We start from the raw sequence: 20,951 nt of genomic DNA on the forward strand, positions 1-20,951 counted from the left end.
GCAACCCTAGGAGACAATCCCATGGACTCTTTCCTTCTCAATGTCTCTGCTCACAAGGTAGAAGAGCTTAAATAGCAAACACAGTTCACGTTGTTGCCCTACTGTATTTCAATACTATGTTATCCTACCATCACTTAGCAAACTGTTTCATACTACTACAAATAGCATGATATTTTTCATTCTCTATAAAATAAACCACCTTTGACTGGAAACAGGAGATCAACACAAAAGACTACAGATGCAGACATAGAACATTCAGAGAAGTACAACTTTGATCAAATGTCTCTCCCCGAATTAATTTGTCCTGGAAGCACATACACCATGATGTACACTGGCTTTTGAGTGAATACATTCAGGACAAAAAAGGCAAGGGAGGGCATTTTTCTATTTAATAGGCACAAAATGCAAAGATGCAGATTAGAAAACAGACTACTACTGTTAACTAGTAAAGTGCTCCTTTATCCTAAGTAACTGCATTCAGTGACATAGCTGCTAGTGTGATGTCTTCAATATCAGAAGTCCTTCAGAAATCAGCTCACTCGATTGTTTAGAAACATTTAATTTGTTTAGAAAGAAAACTTGTTTTAGCTATATAATAGTTCACAAGGATCAAACTCTGCGGAGGCAATGTGATATAGTTAGAGTTATTATTTTAACATAATAAGGAGTGTTTTATTTCTATTTTGGTCAGCAGGTGGCTGCTGAAGTTTGTTTTCTACCAGGAAGAGAAAAAAGGTTTGCTGCTAAGGGATGAAGGGATGTATCTTGTGCGGTTTCCTTCTTAAGGTGACCTCAATTACTGCCATCTTAGACTAAAACCCATTCAATTTCCTGACAATCACATGTGGCAGTTTCTGGCAAACTAGGCATTTCTAAGCTGCAAATATTTAAGGTTTATTTGAAAATATATTTATACACAATATCTAGGAATTGCTCTTGGTTATTTTGCTTTTTAGAAGGGTTTAGTTTATTTTCAGAAATAAAATAAGAGGTCTGCTCTGAAACTAATGCCCCCTATTTTATTACATTGGCTCACGATGTCAGAGGTGGATGTTGGTGGGACGGCAGTAGAGGATGAACCTTCCCACCAGTATTCTGTTGTGCTGTAACAGATGACAGCAGAGAGGCAGTCATCTGACATCAAAGTGTGTATGAAACAAAGGTGTATCACTGAATTCCTCCATGTGGAAACAATGGCACCCATTCACATTTATCAATGATTCCTGAACATTTATGGAGACCAAACAGTGCACGTGAGCACTGCGAGGTAGTGAGTGGTGCATTTCAACAGTGGTGACAGCAGTGTGAAAGACAAGCCATATTCCAGATCACAGAATCACAGAATGACCAGGGTTGGAAGGGACCTCAAGGATCATGAATCTCCAACCCCCCTGCCACATGCAGGGCCACTAACCTTCACGTTTAGTGCTGAACCAGGCTGCCCAGGGCCCCATGCAACCTGGCCTTGAATACCTCCAAGGACAGGGCATCCACGACCTCTCTGGGCAGCCTGTTCCAGTATCTCACCACTCTCTGGGTAAAGAATTTTCCCCTGATGTCCAACCCAGATGACCATCTACAGATGTCACATCACAAAATGAAGAGTGTCTCGGTCACCTCACATGCACAGATCAGTGGATTACAACCAATGAACTGCATACGGAGCTGCTTACCAGCTTCTACGCATTGGAAATGATGGTGGCAAAGCTAGAATATTGCAAAGCTTGTGCCAAGTGAGTCCCATGAATACACACATGGGAAGAGAAAGAATAGTGTATGCAAGTTTGTCAGGATCTATTCAACCAATACAAGTCTGAAGGTGACAACTGCCTGGATCACATCATAATCAGTGACACGATGCAATGTCATCACTACAAGCTGTACTCAAAACAGCAGTCCATGGAGGGGCAACATGTGAATTTCCCATTGAAGAAAAAGTTCAAGACACAGCTCTCAGTGGGTAAAGTGATGTTCACTGTTTGCAATAGGAAAGAAGTGATCCTTCTGGATTTAGTGGAACTCAGACAAACCATCGACCTTGACTGCTATATTACAACACTGACTAAGCTGCACGCTCAAACTTCCAGAGTCAGGCCAGAGGACAACCTTTCTCTTGCAACACAATAACGCCAGGCCTCGTGTTAGTTTAAAGATCATGGAGCACATAGCCATTTTAGGTTGGAATGTCCACTGTATAGCCTGGATTTGGTGCTTTCTGACTTCCATCTGTTTGGGCCCATGAAAGATGGACTGCATGAGCAACATCCTTCCAGCAACAGTGCTGTCACAGCAGCTGTGAAACAGTGGCTCACCTCCACTAGTGCAGATTTTTATGAGCGCAGCATGAGGGCTCTCGTTCATTGCTGTAAAATGTGCATAGCTACTGGAGATGACTGTGTTGAAAAAGAATGTTTTGTAGCCAAGGTTTTGCTCTATCAAATAGTGTTATTGTATTCTTTGTAGTTGTTGTAGTTTCCATGGAAATACACAGGAGGCATTACTTTCAGAGTGCCATCCATACTATAGGCCATTGTTTTAATACCTTCTCAGATACGTGAGTTATCAAAACACTGGCAGTATTATTCCAAGAGCTAAAAATCACACAGTAAGCTCTTTGTGATTTTGCCAAAAATAGACTTGGTCACTACTTTGTAATGATGCCATTTTCTTCAGAAGAAAATTAGTTAAATGTTAGACTACTGTTATTCAACATGTAGTTTATTTTTATCACATATAGTCCTGTTTTCTACATTTGTGAACTGTTTTGCAATATAACATAAGATGCTGAGGAAATGGTTATTCTGTAAGTATTACTTCAATGCCATAGCTATTTCTTTTCTATAACATATTTACTGTTCTTCACTAAATCTGAGGAAAATAAAAACAGAAGACAGTGTTTATATTACCTCATCATCTTGATCTGACTCTGTTTCCTTTTGGTCCCAAGATGCATTGCAGAGACAAGGAATATTATAATGGACAGCAGGGAAAAGAATATCAGGATATGAAAAGGACCAGATTGGGAGCACAAAATGCAAGCTGATTTATAAGGCAAAGCAAATCCAAAATGCCAACACACACATAAAAAAAACTTACATCTACCGCAAATTAACATGTGACATTATTGAAAGCATAAACCTATGACTTGCAGGCTGAAGCATGAGCTGCAAACAGAATCATAAAAAATACAGGAACTTGACACCACAGTAACAAGAGACTTTAAAAGTGTTCTACAGGAAACCAATAAAACATAAATGTAAAGTCTTAACCATACTCCAAAGCATTCTCACAACTGGCATTTCACAAGTTTTCTTTATCACTAGCAGAAAAAAGACAAAGACTAGAAGAGCAAAAATAAAATAAAATCAACTCTAAGGACAATGTTTCCTAACCAATACCTTTTTGTGTGCTGGCAAAGTGATATTCAAGTTGCAAACAGCTGTTTGTGGCAGTCCTTTGGTAGTCTTTGGTTCTTTCAAAAATGATAATCGACCACAGGGTTCTTGGCTGGTGTCTCTTACCTAGAAAATAAATGTTAGTAATTTGCAGTAATTCACATATGTAGGGGAGGTTTCTGAAGGGTTTCTCAGAGTGTCCTTTCACAAGAACCTATCTAATGTTAGCGAGCTGGGGCTCGGTCTCCTCTCTGAGAAAGAAAAAAAAAGAATTACCATAAATGAGTTACATCAGCCTGAAGCTTCCTGAATAGAAACAAGCTCCTGAAATCCATGTAAGAAAAGATGCTGGGTGAGTCCAACCAGATAGCAACATCCTAGTATAAAAATGATTACATTTTCAGCTCACCTTCATTTTTCTCTGCAGTGTTTTGCACTTGTGTTCAAAACCTATTTGTTTATATTTTTTTCTCACAGAAACAAGGCTAACAAAAGCTTGCATCCTTTCATGGTAATTTAGAAGTGAAGAGTTTGCATGCATATTTTGGGGATTGTTCTGTTGCACCTCTTCTTAGTCCCTGGGACACTGTGATCTAACACTGCTACTGTGGAGGTCTAACTCATATGGTTTTGTTAGAAGTTTGAGAGTCCTTATCATGGATTTTCTGGTCCTAGCTCTGTCAGCAACTCTCTCGTGGCTTCATGCAAAGCACCATCTCCACGCTATTCACATATTAAACAATGACACTCACACCCTTGGGGTAAGTTAGTTCTATCTGGCTGAAAAAGTGTTATCACGGAAAAAATAAAGATCTCAGCAGATTTAGTTGGCTTGTTTTCTTTTACCTTGATAGAGAATGGCAGTCTATTTTCTTTGAAAGCGTAAAAATTAAAAACAAGCTGCTGTCCTCCTTTAGTCAAAGGGGCAAGATTTCCATAGCAATCAACGTAAATAGGCTTTCCTTCCAGAACCTATCAAAGTAATAAAAGTCAATAAAATCTCTTTTCATAGTAGATCCATGCAAGTAAATATAGCATTATTTCCCCCACCACAGTTCCTGAGTTTAGCATAAGCCCCTATTCAGAGTAAATTCAATGACAAATTACAGTCAGTGAGCATTATTGCAAGGTATTTTGAGTGCTGGCAGTTTGAGAAACTGCTACATGAGCAGCTTTTCTTCAAGAGACACTGTGTTGTTGCCAAAGTATTCATCACAGACCAGCTCTACCTGAAAAGCATGTCTGTGAGATTGGTGAGAAAGAACTGAAGGTCAATTTTCTTCAAAACCTTAAGATACTTGATACAACAGGTGCGAAACCCACCACAGACTAGCATCCATCCATGAGGGCACACCCTCATGCTTTCTCTACTTATTCTCTCTTGATATCATCTCAATAATTTTTTTGACGTAGTCTTGCTGTGAACCTTTATTTAACTGAGTTTACAGTGGCTTTTGTAGGATCTACTGCCATTTGGAAAACACACAGTCTGCTCACAAGGAGGAAACCAGCTGTAAGAAATATACCTCAATGTCTTTGCTTCTTGCAACTTCTTCAAAATTCTCTTGCTGCTCCAAAGTTTTGTCCACTTTGTCATCAGTCATGCAGAAGCAACGCAAATTGGATTCTACAGGGTCATTCATTTTGGCAAATATAACAAACTTTGCCATGTAAGGAACACATATTAATTCTCTGTAAAGCTGCGTTGCCAGCCCAACAGTCTCTAGTACTTGATGGCAGTCTGCAAGCCAAAATCTGAATGGGAAACAGGAAATTGTTAAATTAACTCTTTATTATGTTCAAACATAAGCCTTTAAAAAGAAAGCATGACCTATGATTTTTTGTCTGCTTTGCATGTGTACTGTCTCTTCAGGTATCCCAGAGCTGTGATTTTTCGTCTGTTTTCAATAGAGCCTTAAACATTCAAAAATGTGAACACCTAGCAGTGAAAGGTTGATATTTTTACTTGTCCCTTTCTATGTAAACTGTTTTTGTGAGGCAAAACTGTGCAAACAGCATATTTTTTGTGACCATATGCTATGTATATTGTAACTTGCTGGCGCTTCACTGTAAATTTGATTGTTAGGAAATCTTTGCCTAAACAGCCGCTTTGATAACACATACATACAACAAAATCATATTTCCCACCTAGACTGACTCCAAATAAGCCCACAGTTCAGTTTCTCAAAGAGATATTATACTATAATTTCCTCCTTGCAAGATTAAAAGCTTGGTAACAATTTTGATAAAACTCAGAAATATTTTCATCTGTAGTTCATACAAGTCTTCCTTCAATATTACAGTCCTAACGCATTCGGTTTGTTCAGCCATTTGCTCCCTCTATAAAGCTCCTTGTACATGCAAATGCCATGCACAAAATGGTAAACTCTTTACCTGGCATACAAATTTTCTCCCCCAGGATGTGTGATTTGTACTGAATGTCTCCAGACATCATGCAAATCCACTACGTCCATTGCAATTCATTTAAAACTTTGATTTTTTTTCCCCCACAAATGATATTTTTGTGAAAGTAATTTCACATCATCTTCAACTTAAAAGCCAAGGACCAGAAAGTGAACCCCTTCTGCATTTTAAGAAAATATACTTCTATGAGTCCTCCATATTCTTTTACTGAACGACCATTTAAAACTTTCCTCTTCTGTTGCTGTTTGCAGAAAAACAAACCCATGTGTGGCACTGCAACCTTTAGCAAAACAGCATGTGTGACTGCCAGGAGACATCTCCCAGCAGAAAAGGCCAAGACAAAACTTCATGTGCAACCTTAAGTGCCTGGCATGCTGATACACAGTGACAAAGAAGCATCTGGTTCATTATCGCTTCATCAGTCTTGTAAAAGTCTTAGTGAAAGTGGAAAAAAACCAAACCCACCATCATCATAAATAACCCCTTCCCTCCCATTCTCACAGCAATGCACACTGTTAATCAAGGAACACTATTCTCTGGCAGCATTTGACCAATTCTGCTACCTTACCTGGCTGAAACATTGGTTGTGAAGGAGACACAATCATTAGAAAACGTCAGTGGAGTCGTGCCTGTGATGTCCTCCCACTGCGCAGGTGAAGTACCTCCTGTGTACATATATATACATAAACCACATGTATAAACCATAAACCATATACACCATATATAAACCATAGAGATATTTTCTTTCAAACATCAAGCAAATGCAGACTACGTAGAACATTTCTGTCAAAATACTTTGCTTCACACAGCAAATGACAGCACAGACTATCATGTTTTCCAACAGGTAAACTACATGTTACAGATTTAACGTATGTTAAATTCCAGGAAATGGTGTGATGTCAGAAAGGTACATTCCCTACAGTCAATAGTGAAAGTCTCCCTTTGATATCAGTTAAGCAGAATTACTTCGGCAAACTAATTTATTGATAACTATATGTAATAGCCAGGTTGAAATTCTTTGTACTAGCTAAATACAAAGGAGTATTTATTATCTGTTGTCCAGAGTTCTTTTAAAACAGCATGAGACAAGACTGAAAGCCCAGGGAACAAGTGAGAGGCTTTCAGGTGACCTAAGCTGGCTTTGCCCAGAGGAACTGATCTGAAATCTACTGGACCAACCAACTTCCTGTTACTGGAAGGAACAACTTATACAGCTATATGAGTGGGTACAGAGGCACTGTTGCCATAGAAACCTTTTCAAAGAGCATGATTTTCTCTAACCTGTAATGCTACATAAAAGTCGAAGGCTGGGCGTCGTGTCTCCTTTGTACCCATTGGTTACACCTTCTCCTGATGGAGGTGGCACAGGAATTGTCATGGTTATTGGCTTATGAAATTTTCTTCTTCTTGGTTCCACTGTGACAATGGGACTGAAAGTTGCCTTGTTTCCAAGGATTTTCTTAACAATTTCCTCTGGAACTGGTTGAGCCTGTCAACATAGAGAAAATAGTTTAAAGAAGAGCTACAAATTGACTGTACACACGCAGAACTGTTTTCCAACACATAACTTTATTTTCCTTAAATTTTCTCCAGAATTTTATTTCATCTTCTCTTATAGCTCTCGTGTGATTAGTAGTACAATTCATACTTCAGCATTATTCTTAAAAGCCCACTTGTGATTTCCTAAGAACTAACTTTGTTGATAAAAGCTATAAATCTCAGAGGGCTGTCTGTAGTTTTTGCTGAGAAGTTTTCAGAGCTTGCTCATTTGAAATTTACTGTGATGTGTGACATCACAGAAAATTTCAAAATGCAAGTGCAGCCTTATTTTGTTTCAAGGGTCTTGAGAGGTGAGGACTACACACACTCTCTCAGATGCTAAACAGTTTTCTCACATCTCTGCATCTTCTCACATCTTTTTGTGCACAAATCCATGTACAGAAGGAACACCATGTACCCCTGATCTGCCTTTGCCTTCAGTGCTTCATATGCTATTTTGCTATCAATTATTAGTAAACAAATATTTGAGTCAAATTTATACAGAATACAAATAGTTGCCTTAAGCTGAGCTATAAGTGATTTTCAGACTTTCCACATCCATTTTCGTACCTTCAGAGATTTCTTAACTTTTTGCTGGTAGAAAAAAAGAATGAGTATGGGAAGAAATGCTGTAGAATTTTAGCAGTTTTTGTTATCTGAGATTTGAACTCAGAACTAACATGGGTTTTTGCAATTGCTTTTTAAAATAAATTCAACTCCCTATTTAAATCAGGCTGAACTGTAACTTGCTGCATTATTTAAACTACAAATTGTATTGATATTCAAAGAATAGGTGGTCATATTGCAATTTCAACAGTGATAACACTGCATGTGGAGATAATATGTTTCCTTCACTCCAGCTAGCTCTAGAAAGACAGCTGAAGAACAGTAACAGCAGAGCTTCCAGTTTCTCAGGATTAATAGTCTTTCTTTGAAATATTGTTAGCAGATGAGAAATGTTCCAGGGTATGAGGAAAGGCCGAGTAATCTGGATCTGTTGAGACTTGGGAAAAGAAGACTGAGAGGGGATCTGATAAATGTTTATAAATATCTAAAGGGAGGTGGGAGGCAAATGGATGAGGCCAGGCTCTTCTTGGGGGTGCAAAGAGATAGAAATAAGGTGTAACGGCCTAAAGCTCGAACATAGGAAGTTCTATACAAACATGCAGAAGAATTTTAAGGTAGTGGTGACAGCACTGGAACAGGCTGCCCAGAGGAGTTGTGGAGTTTCCCTACCCGTGTGACCTATTGTAGGGTACCTGCTTTGACAAGGGGGTTGCACTCAATTTCTTGAGGTCCCTTCCAACCCCTGCAATCCTGTGATTTCCAAGCACTGGGATTCAAACCAGCATCCCTGTTTCATGAACCCATCACACTCATCAGGTTATTAAGAAATTTTAAGCAATAATCAACAGAACTCAATGAAAAGATACATTCTACAAAGTATTTCTCCACTTTTCAGGCAGTTTGTTCAAGGACAGGTCAAGCTATTTGCTCCTTCCAGATTCCATCCACTGCTAGAAACACCATGACCTAAGCTACAACAGATGTATACAGAATGTACATAGCTGCCACTTAGCCACAGGAGACCGGACTGCAGAGCAGCTGTGCAGCTCACAGGAGACTGCCACTAAGGCTTGTTGTGGCTCCAGACCTTTGCCTATTCTCTCCATCCTAAGTGATATGCCAGGTGACAATAAAAGAGTAGCTAGGTTTTTGCCACACAGTGGAGGACTGTCCTTTACCCACAGCAAAGAAGCACAGAGTGCACAGGTGACAAGATGATGAGGGCACCCTTACCTGGAGTCCCACACGGATTCTTTTGGTTAGAGCACCCTCGGGGAAGGACGCCTGGACACGTGGCACCGTTGTGCTGCTCAGCACGCCGCCCTCTGGGCCAATTTGGTTACTTTCTTGCTTGATTCGTGAAACCACTGCAAAGTACTGAGGGAAATCCTTTGTGACAATCCTACAGATACGCTTCTTCTCTAGCTCCTCAACGCTGTCCAGCTCTGGAGGGAGAAGACAGGTAAAACAGGTTCATATCAGATATATCTACCAGCTTGCAAGGTTTTTAACTTGCATTTATATCTTGAGAAGATTTCAAACGTTTATTTACTATAGGAAAAACAAACACAACAGTGCTATTAATTATCAAGCATTGGTTTGCTCTGGGAACTTTTGCATATATCTTAACTATGAAAGCTCTCAGCACTGGACACACAGATATGCCAGGACACTGAAGCACATGACAGCTGCCCTGGGATGGCAGGTTGTTCACTGGAGCCCACTGAGATGCAGAGGAGACTGTCAAGCTTCTTTTCTCTCTCATTTACATCTGGAAGCACAGAAGTAAACTGATCTTTCTGAGTAAACTTTCCAGAGATGTTTATTTCCTGCCTCCTCCCTCACACAGCTCTGGCACACAGAAAAGCACAGAAAATTGCAGGCAGTTCATGAACAAACTGTACACCAAGTGTAAAGACACCTGGAACAGAAACAGGACAGCAATAAGGAGAGCCCAGTGCCACATTCCCAGCACGTAGGGTCACCAGGGCGCAGAAAGGGCCATGGTATATCCACTCATAGCAATTAAGTAGATCTTATGTAAGTATGTGCACAGAGGAAAACTGTGATGTGCGACAGCTATGAAACTGTAGCTATGTGTATATGTATCCCCTAATGAAATCTCCGTGATACAGACAAATGCAGGTAATTACATGACTGTCATGCATTTCTCGTGTAATTTTGTTACACTTTACCTTCTTAGATATTTCTGGGCTTTCCTCCAGCACTCCACAAGATGCCACTCTTATTTTCCTCCTTAAAAAAAGTACCATGATTCTAAACAAGAAAGTTCACTGCTCAAAAGATGACATTTCTACCAGATGCAGTAAGAGAAAGCTGGAGGACCAAAATAAGTACTATGACAATGGACACTTGTACAATTATTTACTTGGCTGAGACATTTTCCTCCTCTGAGCATGTAAGCTCAATTACAAGTCCAAAAAAATTGAATATAAATTTGGTAAAATGTCAAGTTTTCCATTTTAAAACCTTCAATGGCTAATTTGAATTAATTGCTCAGCGTTGCTGTGGATCATACAAACCTACCAGAAGAGGATAATTTCTTATCATAATGTCAGCTTCCATTTACTTTGACTCAGAGATGATATCTGAAGCCCCCTAATGAATTAGGTATTCTGCCTGCAGCCTCTGGAAGCAATGGCTTGTGCTGTGGACAAACTGGATTCTTAAATTCCCAGGCAGGTATAATCTTGATTGGTAAATCCTGTGTGTTCTTGCGTCAGTTGCTGGAGAATAAGCGCACTGTAAAATGCTCACTGAGATAGAGGATAATTAAAATTCTCCTGCAGTAGAAATTTTTATATAAGAACAAAGCCCTCTGAAAGCCCTCTCTAGCCTGGCAGGCACTCTCCTTTAGAAATGGAAGATGCACAGATAAGAGTGGCAAAACAACAGCCAGGCATGGCGAGGAGTTTGACCACATACACGGAAATTATGTTGGATATGTATCTGAGCTTTTACATGGATTTGCCCCCTAGAAAAACAAAGAAAGGAAATAAAAAATAAGACCAGAAAATGAACAATCTTTAGCTGCATCTCCACATGTGTAAAGAATGCAGCATTAACATGACAGAATTAAAGAAACAGGGACAACACGGCTTGGGAAAAGTCACTTTCCCAAACACACCTCATACATTTTACAGCTAGAGAAATACTCCATCATTACTGTTTTCCTCACCAGCTGATGCTTCATTACTGTGCAGCGCATTTCAATTAAAAAACTGAAAGGTTTTGTTTTCTTATATTTAAATCACAGAGGAAATACGCGATACACCTCATCTTACAGCAAAACAGAGAGAAATAAAGCAGAAAAGTAACGGCAGAATCGGGACCATTCTTCCAGTGTCATGCTCTGATATTGTGCTAATAGTCCAAAAAACACCTACTGCCATTAAGTTTTGGTAGGTCAACAGAAGGGTACCACGCGTGCTCCTTGCAGAGGTCTTCTCCTGCCACCCAAATGTAAGATATGCTTATCCTAACGTAGCTGGTGGGAGCAAGTACCCAGAGATGAGGATGGAGGAAAGGAAAGGAGAGAGAAAGGAAGATTGCTTCTGTAGTCCCTTCAGCCCACTTGAGTGCTATAGGTCCTGGACAGGAGAGGAGAAACCTAGTTGCGTCCTCTAGGATCAGAGGGGGAAACCTCATGTAGGCTAGCTCAGGTCAAGGACAGCAATCACACCAGTTCTGCCAGGTGTGAGGCAGCTGTGGATCAAATTAATTCCTTCTCTGATTCTTTCTTACATTCAGGTAAAGTGTTTTCTGACTGCAAATGGAATTAGAGAAGTCCCAGAACACCTGCTTCATGACCTTCAAAGTGACTTTATGTGATCCAGGATTGTACTTCTCTTACTACGGCCATACAAGTTTTGCTCACATCTAAAAAGCAAATCCCACAGTTATTTAGCAGACCAAACAGCTCTTGGAGTTTTGCAACCCTCCTACAGTTCTGGTTAGAGCAGGGCTGACCTAGTCTCTGTACAGACAATGAAAGACAGAACAAACTTATGACACCAGTTTCTCCAGTAAGGAAACTGTTGTAATAAAGACAAAACACACAGCAGGCAGTGCTCACATGGAAAATTACTGGAGATAAACAGATGCAAAAAGGGGAAGGGGCAAAGAAAAACAGAGAGTGCTGACACTTAAAAATGCTGGCAAGTCACTCTCTCAGCTTCACCATACAGAACTGGACACTTCCAATACCACAGCTAGCAAGGAAGTCTCATCTTCAAATGAGGCAATGTTCTTTACATGCTCCTTTGCCTATTTAAGCAGTTTCTTATCTTGCTGTTCACAGCATGAGGTTTAACAGTGGTAAGTTTAAAAGCTTTTCTTGGAAACGTGGCAAAATCACTGCAGCGATTCATGGTGGTATTTTAAAATTCAAGCATAAACAAGGTCTTATCTGTAGATTTGAAGAACTATTTATGCAAAGACTCCTGCTTCACATCTGAAACCACACTGTGCAGATGCAAGCATACTGTAGCCACAGATACATGCATTGCTTGGCTCACTCACTAGCTTGCAATTGTCCATCAAAAGTTTAGCTACCCTGGTGTGTGCATTTATGCTCACAGTTTGTCTACAGGTACAGAAAGGTGCCTGTAAAAGGAGCAAGAATGTAAAAAGCAAACACACATTAGACCTAAAAGAAGACCTGATTAAATGTAACCTATTTATAAGACAGAGAGCTTTTTCCTATATATATATGTACACACACATATTTTACTTGATTTTATTTTAAATAAACGTACTAGAGGCAAGAGCTGTGAATTACTACCCTCACATCTGGAATCAAGCTCATTCTATTCTAAAAAGGAACCCATGTAATGCTGATGCAATACAGGTATAGCACTATCTTCTGAAAAAAATTAATTAAACAGAATTAATAAAGTTAATCTAAACAGAAACCTGATGGTACCAAAGGAACTGACTCTTTGCATCACAATATACTGCTCTTCCATGGTAATAAAAGTTTTGCTATTATTTAATTCTACATTTAGTACCCTGAAGTATTGCCTCCTGTTCTGGATTATTGTGAGTCTGTGACATGTTCTTCCAGCAGATGGTGCTGCTTCCAGTAAAGAACAGGCAGATTTTCAGTAGTCCCCACGGAGGGAGAGCAAAGATGTCCTCACTCTCATCCCCGCTGGCTGAGCAGAGCAGAGCAGGGAAAAGGACAATTAAACCAGAAAAGCAGACTGCATCTTTATAAGTCAGCACATCAACTAGTCGAGAACACAAGTCTGACTGTGCTCCTTCCACACAGATAGAAAGAACCAGTGAAACACAGCATGTCTAACACAAAATAGAACAACTGCTTTTAACAGAAAAAATGGCTATTCCTGCAGCATGTTACTTGGAGGCGACTGCGCAGACGAATTTCCGTCCAGTGAGACATTAAATTTTTAGAAATTACTGAGCATCTAGATGGTCATCTTTTTACTTCAGTTCAAAGATTGCTTCTGCCTCCAGATTTCATACCTGTAATCAACTTCTTCCAAAGCCATGGCTTCTGAGATACAAAACATTGCTTCAGAGCCAAGTCTAACTGAGATTCATCACAATAATCCAGAAAAAAATAAGATTAAAAATGCTTGTAATTCTAGAAATCTGTATTTTATGTCAGCACCTGGAATTTTTTTTAAATAGAAAAGGTCTCCTTTGAGCAGGACAGAATTTTGTCAAGGTCCTTGTATTATTTTAATTCAGGGTTTTTTTGTTTCTGTTTCTTTCCCAATTAAAGAAGGATTTAGAGAAAACGAATTGAACAAGTAATCAACACAGTGCTCTGAGCATGACCGCAGTATTTTTTTGTCCTTTTTCTCTCATAAATGATTGTCTGTGTTGGTAGACTGCTTTTCTGTGGCTTAGAGTTTAAGATGCCTAGTGCCCATGGTATTTTCCGTGACTCAGACTGTACTTATGAGCCCTAATTTCAAACAGCAGTACCCTGGAAGGTAAGAGCCACCTGAAGTCCTTAGGAGTTGTAATCTGTCTCCAAATTTTGAAGCTTATTATTTAACGCTCCAAGTACAGAAGAGTCCATGCCCACCTCACTCAAAGTGATTTTATTTTCAATACGTGGTTTTTCTATATGGCACCTCTGGGACCTTTTTCATAAGCAGTGTGAGTTGGAGCACTTCAGAACAGTGCTTTGTGCCTAGATTTCCTATTCCCAAACTGAACTCAACTCAGCTTGGGAAGCACACAAAGCAAATGAGCAAATTGTTAATCATTTCTGACTACCTCATCATGGACAAGGCACAGATGCCTTACCCAAATGCCAAGCCTTTATTTCCTGTCTCGTATTCTAGTGCACAGAGAAGAAGCCGCCGCTGGTGAGATCTTTTGTTCAGAAAGGCTACTGCCTTCAATTCTGGAGCAGTTCTTACCTAAGCAACACCATCCTTGGTCATGCTTCACTGCTTTTAGGTACTTTTCTGTGACAAGATTTATCACATTTTTCCAAACCCAGTGACCCAACATCCGCAGCGTTTCTGCCTCAGTGCTTGTTGGTTCTATTAGATTTATTATACAGCTACATTAAGTAGTCATGTAATGAACACATCCTCCTCCTCCTTTTACATGCTTAGGTGCAGCTCAAGTAGTTCAAAATGACAATATTACACTAGCCCATTCTGCAAATTCCTATCTCAGATATCCAGATGCTAATCTCATATCTCAGATGCCCAGGGAACCTCTCACAACTGTTTTCCTTTCCATGTTTTCAAAGCTCGCTTTTTACTAAGGCTGCCCTCTTTAAACAAGGGAGGCCAAGATCAAACGCAGAGCTGGCTCACAGGTAATTCTCATAGCTGCCATCCAAATCTGATCATTATCTTCAAACACTTCTGCCAATGATGGAAGAACTTTCCTGCAGCTTGTACCTCACTGCACAGTGACTTTCTGGAAGATGTTATCCACAGAAAATCCTGTGGATAAACCCTTATAGAAAAACGAAGTCCAAACTTCAGGCCATTTCATTCACAGTCAGATGCAAAGAGCTAGAGTAATGTTTTATCAACACAAGTGCTGAAAAATACTTGCTGGGAAAAGAAAGCAGTGGTGCCAAGGACTCTCTGCAGCCCTAGCCTGGCTTTGCTCACAACATGTCCGCAGGGACCATCTGTCACAGCATCTTCTGATGCACTGAGTACAGCTGAGCCCTCTCTTCTTCAGGGACTCTCACAAACATCAATATCCACACAAAACAAGGGAGCCAGACTTCCCAGATGGACACTGAGGCAGCAGGTTGTGTATCTGTGGGAGATGACCTCTAACAATGGCGATTCTAAGAAGAATGGACTATAGGCTGAGGCCTGCATCTGTGGGAAAACTGAACTGAACTGATAGTTACCCTTGGCTTGGAATGACCTTCACATGGCCCCATCTGAGCTGAAGAAACACACTTACCTCCAGCTGGGATGTTATTCTCAGCTCTGTGCTGTAAAGCAACTGTGCAGCTTTGCTTAAACTTGGCACAACTTCAGACCAAAGCTTAAGATTTATTCTAGGATGTCTCCAGGCCAGTGCTGAACCATTTCTCTATACAATCTTTCCATTTGTTTAATAGGTAACATACTGTATTCCCCAAAGTCAGATATCCTCTGCTCTGTTTTATTTTAGGTTACTTCAGTCTACTTACATTAGCAAGCCCTAAGAAAGATAAGGCCTGCTAAAGCTGTGAGAAAATGTTTACCTTCATCCATGCCATTGAGTACTTCAGTTAAGTCTTCGTGCTTGCTGTCATACTGGTGCTCCTTCCATGTTTCACCATTTTCACTTCGAAGTACGATTAACTCTCTTTCCTTTTCTCGCATTGATCCAAAATGTGGGATTTCCACTATGACAGGACTAGACAAAAAAATAATCAAATTATTTTTAAACCATGCAACTCCCTACTGCCCTTAATTTTCCTATGGGTGTTAAATCCTTAAGAAAACTATAATCATTTTTAAATAGTAAGCATTGTTACAGTAAAAGTGCTTTTAAAATTGCCAAAGCTGCACAATCCTTTATCATTTAAACTGTAGATAATATATAACTTGATAATATTCGTACATAGCTCATTTTAAACATAAATCTTTTCAAATAACTGCCTAATGAAAAAAACATCCACAAATTTTGCTGAAGACCCCGTGCATTTATCCCAGGATGTGGGTGAACCAACCCTGCCTCCACAACATGCAGCACTGCTGACTTTCAATTGGCATTATTATAGCCAAAATTTGGAATTGGTTCAAGGAATTTAAAGGAATCAAACTTAGTTCAGCAACAGCCCAGCTATTCAAATGCATGCAAATGCTATTGACTGCAGCAGGAATTGTGTTAGCATGTAGCTTTTAGATTTCAAACCAAGTCTCAAACTTTACGAACAGGTTTTTTCTCATTAATTTCACTTTCTGGTTCTCATGCCCAAAATCACAGCTGCAGCATCTGCACTGTAAACATCACCAGGGAATGTTTAGATCCTTACAGAATGGATTTCTCTGAGTTTAGCAACACTGCAACCACATTTAGATAAGTTACTGTCAAACATTCTGGGGGAAGGAAGGGGAACGGGAAGGTGGTTAATAGTACACCTATGTCACCAGACAATGTACCTTCAACAGAGGACCGCAAGTGCATTACTGAACAATAGTTGTGAACAACTGACAGAAACCACCATTCACTTCATGTGCCATTCCTGAACAAAACAGACACTTTTGCCAAACACTTCACAGGCAAGATATGCATTTTAAAGTATGCTAAGACATCTGACTGAAATCACGCAGTAAGTGAACAACTATGGATTATGCAGCTTTAAGACATTTAAATAGACAGTATCATCATTTTCCTACAGAGGTTGTAAAATATTTCACCTCTTTGTTTCACTCAGTTGAAAGAAACACCACATGACAGGAGGAGTACGCAGCACTTCTGCACTACCAAACACCAGCAAGGTGGTAGGCTGCAGTAACCAATCGATTATTTGAGTACGGAAATCACAACAGCCATCGTCAGGAGAAAATATAAATTGGAAGAGCCAGATTTCATACTCTACACTGTTTGTCCCCACAAAAATTATCAAAAGGCAGTTTAATTCATATGTATTTTAGATGCTTTTAAGAACACCCAGGCTGTTAATCCAAACTTGAATCTTTTAACAAGAAATAGAAATGCATCTGCTGCCTCATTGTGCACAGCAAATAAATACAAAAAATTCAAATACATATTCAGATATTTACTCTCTAGTTCAAAAGGAGTCCGAACTGAAAAACTAACACTGTAGTACAATCTTTGCAGGCTAATATTTCAGATACTGTCTCTGTAAATATTTAGAAACCACACAATTTTGTGCATGACATTTAACAAGAATACTCAGTGAGAAGGTATTAAACAGGTATTGAACACCAAACACTCACCAATATTTTGTAAACCTAATGCAGTAAATTTCACAGTATGGTTTGAAAACAACATCAAAAATGTATGGAAACATTCTTACATTTTAGACCATACCCTGCAGCTCCTTTGGGTTGCATTCTTGGTGTTATAAACCTATTTTAACAAGATGACTCTTGCAGTTTGAAAATAATAGTATCTCTTCAGCCTTGTTAAAATGAAGTTATTCACTCAATGAGATCTTGAATAATCTTTTATAAATAATAGACTTTATATGACCACATTTTACAATGCTCTTCCCAAAACAGACTCACTCAAGGCCTGTAAATACCTTCTCTACTACAGGGTTGAAATTAAAGGACTGTCACTGTGTATTAAAATGTATTTGATGCAGTTGAAACACTTCAAATTTAAAAAATTACAAAAGCACAGAAGTTATGAAAGCAGAATGCTGGCAGTGAATTTTACATGCCTGTAAGCACAAGGTAGTAGCAGAGCTATATTAAATCAAGCCACTATGATTTTCTTTCAGTGACATAAGTCAACTGAAAGCTTTAGAAAACTAAATAAATAAATAAATGGGAATAACGAAAAATTGGAAACAAAAGAAAAACTGTAGACATTCTGTATCTTTTCCGTATATATCCTACCCAATAAATTTTGTTCCTTGTGGACCAAGCTGCAGGATTCGGCTAACCATGCTCTCGCCCTCATTTAGAGGGGGAGGAGATTTAGGAAGATGCAGTTTACTGAATAACATCCATGCAGCAGGAAGAGAAACAAGAAGGGGAAATTAGGAACAAGCTGTCATTCCCAACAGAACCGGCAGTTTACACCAAGGTGCCACTCACGGTAATGAACAAAATTTATAATTAGGAAAAAAAAAGCCACATCATAGTGGATTGTTTCCCCTATTTTAAGCTTTAAAAAATGTTAGTTCCTAGCACTTGTGCTACTTGATGCTCTATAGTAAGTGCTCTGCCATCACCCTCCATGGCCTTGCTACTTGGGAGGAAGAGAGGCAGCTCGCAGCGACTTGGGCAGAAGCCATGTATGCACTATGGGGCAGGGAACTGAGCTCAATGTTTGGGCCCTTGTGACTGTTTAGGACGCAATTCTGTGACAGTGACATCTCTCTGGCACTCTCTGAGCAAGAGGGTCAAAACGTGCTCTGGGTTACAGGCTCACAAGTCCTCCTGACTTCAAAGGGAGGTTGCACAAGTAGCTGGGGGCAGGGATCTGGCCTTTTCATGTCTTTCCTTACCTTTGGCTTCTCCCTGCAGTCATCATAGAGGCAAAGCTCCTCTTAAAACACAGAGGTAGGAACTGCAGTTTGGCTTTTTTTTTTTTTTTTTTTTAAACTATTTTAAGATAAGTGACCTAATCTTACATGGTCAAATGAGGTAAAGTCAATGTTTAACTTCTTAGATCCACAGAATAACAGAAATGGAAGATGCAACACCAGTGTGAACAATGAAATTCATAGAAGAACTCACCCTAAAAATTGTGCCCCTGCCGGCCCCATTTCTACAAGTCTACTTGCTAATCCTTCTCCTTCAACCATTGGTGGTGGGCTGGCCAGCTTATGCCTCTTTACCAAGCGGCAGGTGATGCGGGTTGGTGCTGTGCACTTGCGTGGTGGGATGATAATTCTCATTCCATGATGACGACTACCTCTCATCGAACCCCCGCGGGCATCGACCATAAAACTAACCAGGAAACTGCAGGGAAAAGGAAACAAGTCATTAAAAACAGTCATAAAATAAGCAGGGTAAACATCAGCAAAAAGTCAACTGCCACAAACTTAAAAGCTTATTGGAAAAGTCCTCCCAGTCCCAGATAAACTAAGAAGAACATAATAATTTATTTATACTTACATGTTAACTATTGGTTAAGAAAAGCAGGAATTTCTAAAGGTCTAGCAATATTATAGTGAAATATCAGGTGAATGATCAGGTGCTACTGGGTAATTTGGATTAGAGAGTTCACAAGTAGCATATTAGTAGTGTCGTATTAGAATTTAAGATCAGCCCTCTGTTATTGTTATCTCTACTGTCCAAAAATAAGTAATGAGCCCCACATGCAGAAAGGAACCAGACAGCGTAGAAAATGGAGAATCAAAAGCGCACATTGTTGTAGGGGTCTCAGCCTTCACAACCTCCTCAAACTCTCATCTGCAAACACTTCTGCTGGCTGACAGAGAGTGCTGGCACTGTGGGTGACAGTTGGAGCTACAGTTGCTTCCGCTGATGGGGAACGAGTAACAATATCAGGAATGTAACTAGCTTTAGACTGCTGGCACTCTTGAGAAAACCATGCCATTAGCCCTCTGTGAAGATGACGTTCCTTAGCAAAAAAAAACTGCATTAGGGGAAAAAACATTCTTTCCAATGCCAAATTTTCCAATTAATAATTAAAGAATAAGCAATTACATTTTAAAGGGTACGTGGTAGACTTAAAAATTGAATTACTTTTAATAGCAAGGGAATAATAATAATATTGAGAAGAATAACTGCTAATAGCCATGGACTATTTCATCTGTGAAATGCTGAGCAGCAGTGTATGTGAAGCATTACTGTCCTTAACAAATCACAACAGTGATAGCAAACTGGAACCTCCTTCCAAGGCTGGCAACACACTTTACCCTCTTTCAAAACTGCAGCAAATAATTCTTCCAGTTTAAGGGGATCAAAGCCTACAGGTTACTTCAAGGCTAAGGGGTTACTAGGGTGCTCCTTTGAGGTTCCATTCTCTCTAGAACATAAACAGACAGATTCAGTTAATGGGCCAGCATCAACAGGGACAAGAGTTACAAATTCAGCCTTGGTGCCTGTCCATTTTTTTGTTTGTTTGCTCCTTCTATATGATGCAAAGATGGTCACATAGCTGGCACATCTGCTGAATAGCTTCAGTATTTTCAAGGCTGTTGCCAAAACTTCCAGATCTCACAGGCTAAATCTTCACAAGACTAGAAGGTGAATCCATTCCATTTCCTGGCTCCCTACTGTAAACATAATGAAGGCTAAGAGCCAATAATCCAGGGGGGTCATGAAGATTCTTTAAAACAAAAAACAAAACAAAACCAAAAAAAAAAACCAAAACCAAGTGCTTTTAAGTGTGTATGAAAATTTATGTAAGAAAGTTTGATTTGCTTTTGAGACCAGCAGGATATCAAAAGTAACAGCTGACATGCAAGAGGCAAGCCCTGCAAAAAAGACACATTTGAAAGTCCTGCCAATGTGGGTGGGAAAAATTTGCACAAAAGCAGGAGCATAATCAAAACTTTGTATTGAGTGCACTGTAGGAGGCAGGCACATAAGGAGGTCAGCTGTAAATATATGAAGCAAGAAAAAAGTTGACCAACTGAATTATAGAAAAAAATTGCTAGGCTGCCCTTTTTCAAATTAAATTAAAATGCATCAATAGAGATAGGAAGATAAAGCACACCTCCCAGATGACCCTAACTCCAACTTATCAGTCTTTGTGCTACACATACTTTAGAAGACTGAAGCATGGAACAATATTTGTCTGCTCTAGCATTAGATAAGGAGGTTGGTGGCCCTGCATGCGAGAGTGGAGTTGGAGCCTGATCATCCTTGAGGTTGCTTCCAACCCAAG

At 39.6% G+C, this 20,951-nt stretch overlaps 1 protein-coding gene across 3 annotated transcripts in view; it reads right to left on the minus strand.

Moving 5' to 3' along the window:
- The window catches only part of ANK3 (ankyrin 3), a gene marked incomplete at both ends in the record, with an annotated part of 196,778 nt that overhangs the window by 34,173 nt on the left and 141,654 nt on the right, over positions 1 to 20,951 (minus strand). For all 3 annotated transcript variants that reach the window (XM_079535979.1, XM_079535980.1, XM_079535978.1), the window contains 9 exons: positions 2,907 to 2,933; positions 3,399 to 3,521; positions 4,242 to 4,367; positions 4,922 to 5,150; positions 6,388 to 6,484; positions 7,101 to 7,308; positions 9,159 to 9,370; positions 15,652 to 15,806; positions 18,830 to 19,054. In XM_079535979.1, coding sequence (XP_079392105.1) covers positions 2,907 to 2,933; positions 3,399 to 3,521; positions 4,242 to 4,367; positions 4,922 to 5,150; positions 6,388 to 6,484; positions 7,101 to 7,308; positions 9,159 to 9,370; positions 15,652 to 15,806; positions 18,830 to 19,054 — 1,402 coding nt within the window. The remainder of the gene's footprint in view (positions 1 to 2,906; positions 2,934 to 3,398; positions 3,522 to 4,241; positions 4,368 to 4,921; positions 5,151 to 6,387; positions 6,485 to 7,100; positions 7,309 to 9,158; positions 9,371 to 15,651; positions 15,807 to 18,829; positions 19,055 to 20,951) is intronic.

This window comes from Tetrao urogallus (assembly GCF_951394365.1).
Source record: "Tetrao urogallus genome assembly, chromosome: 5".
In the NCBI taxonomy this organism is placed as follows: Eukaryota; Metazoa; Chordata; class Aves; order Galliformes; family Phasianidae; genus Tetrao; species Tetrao urogallus.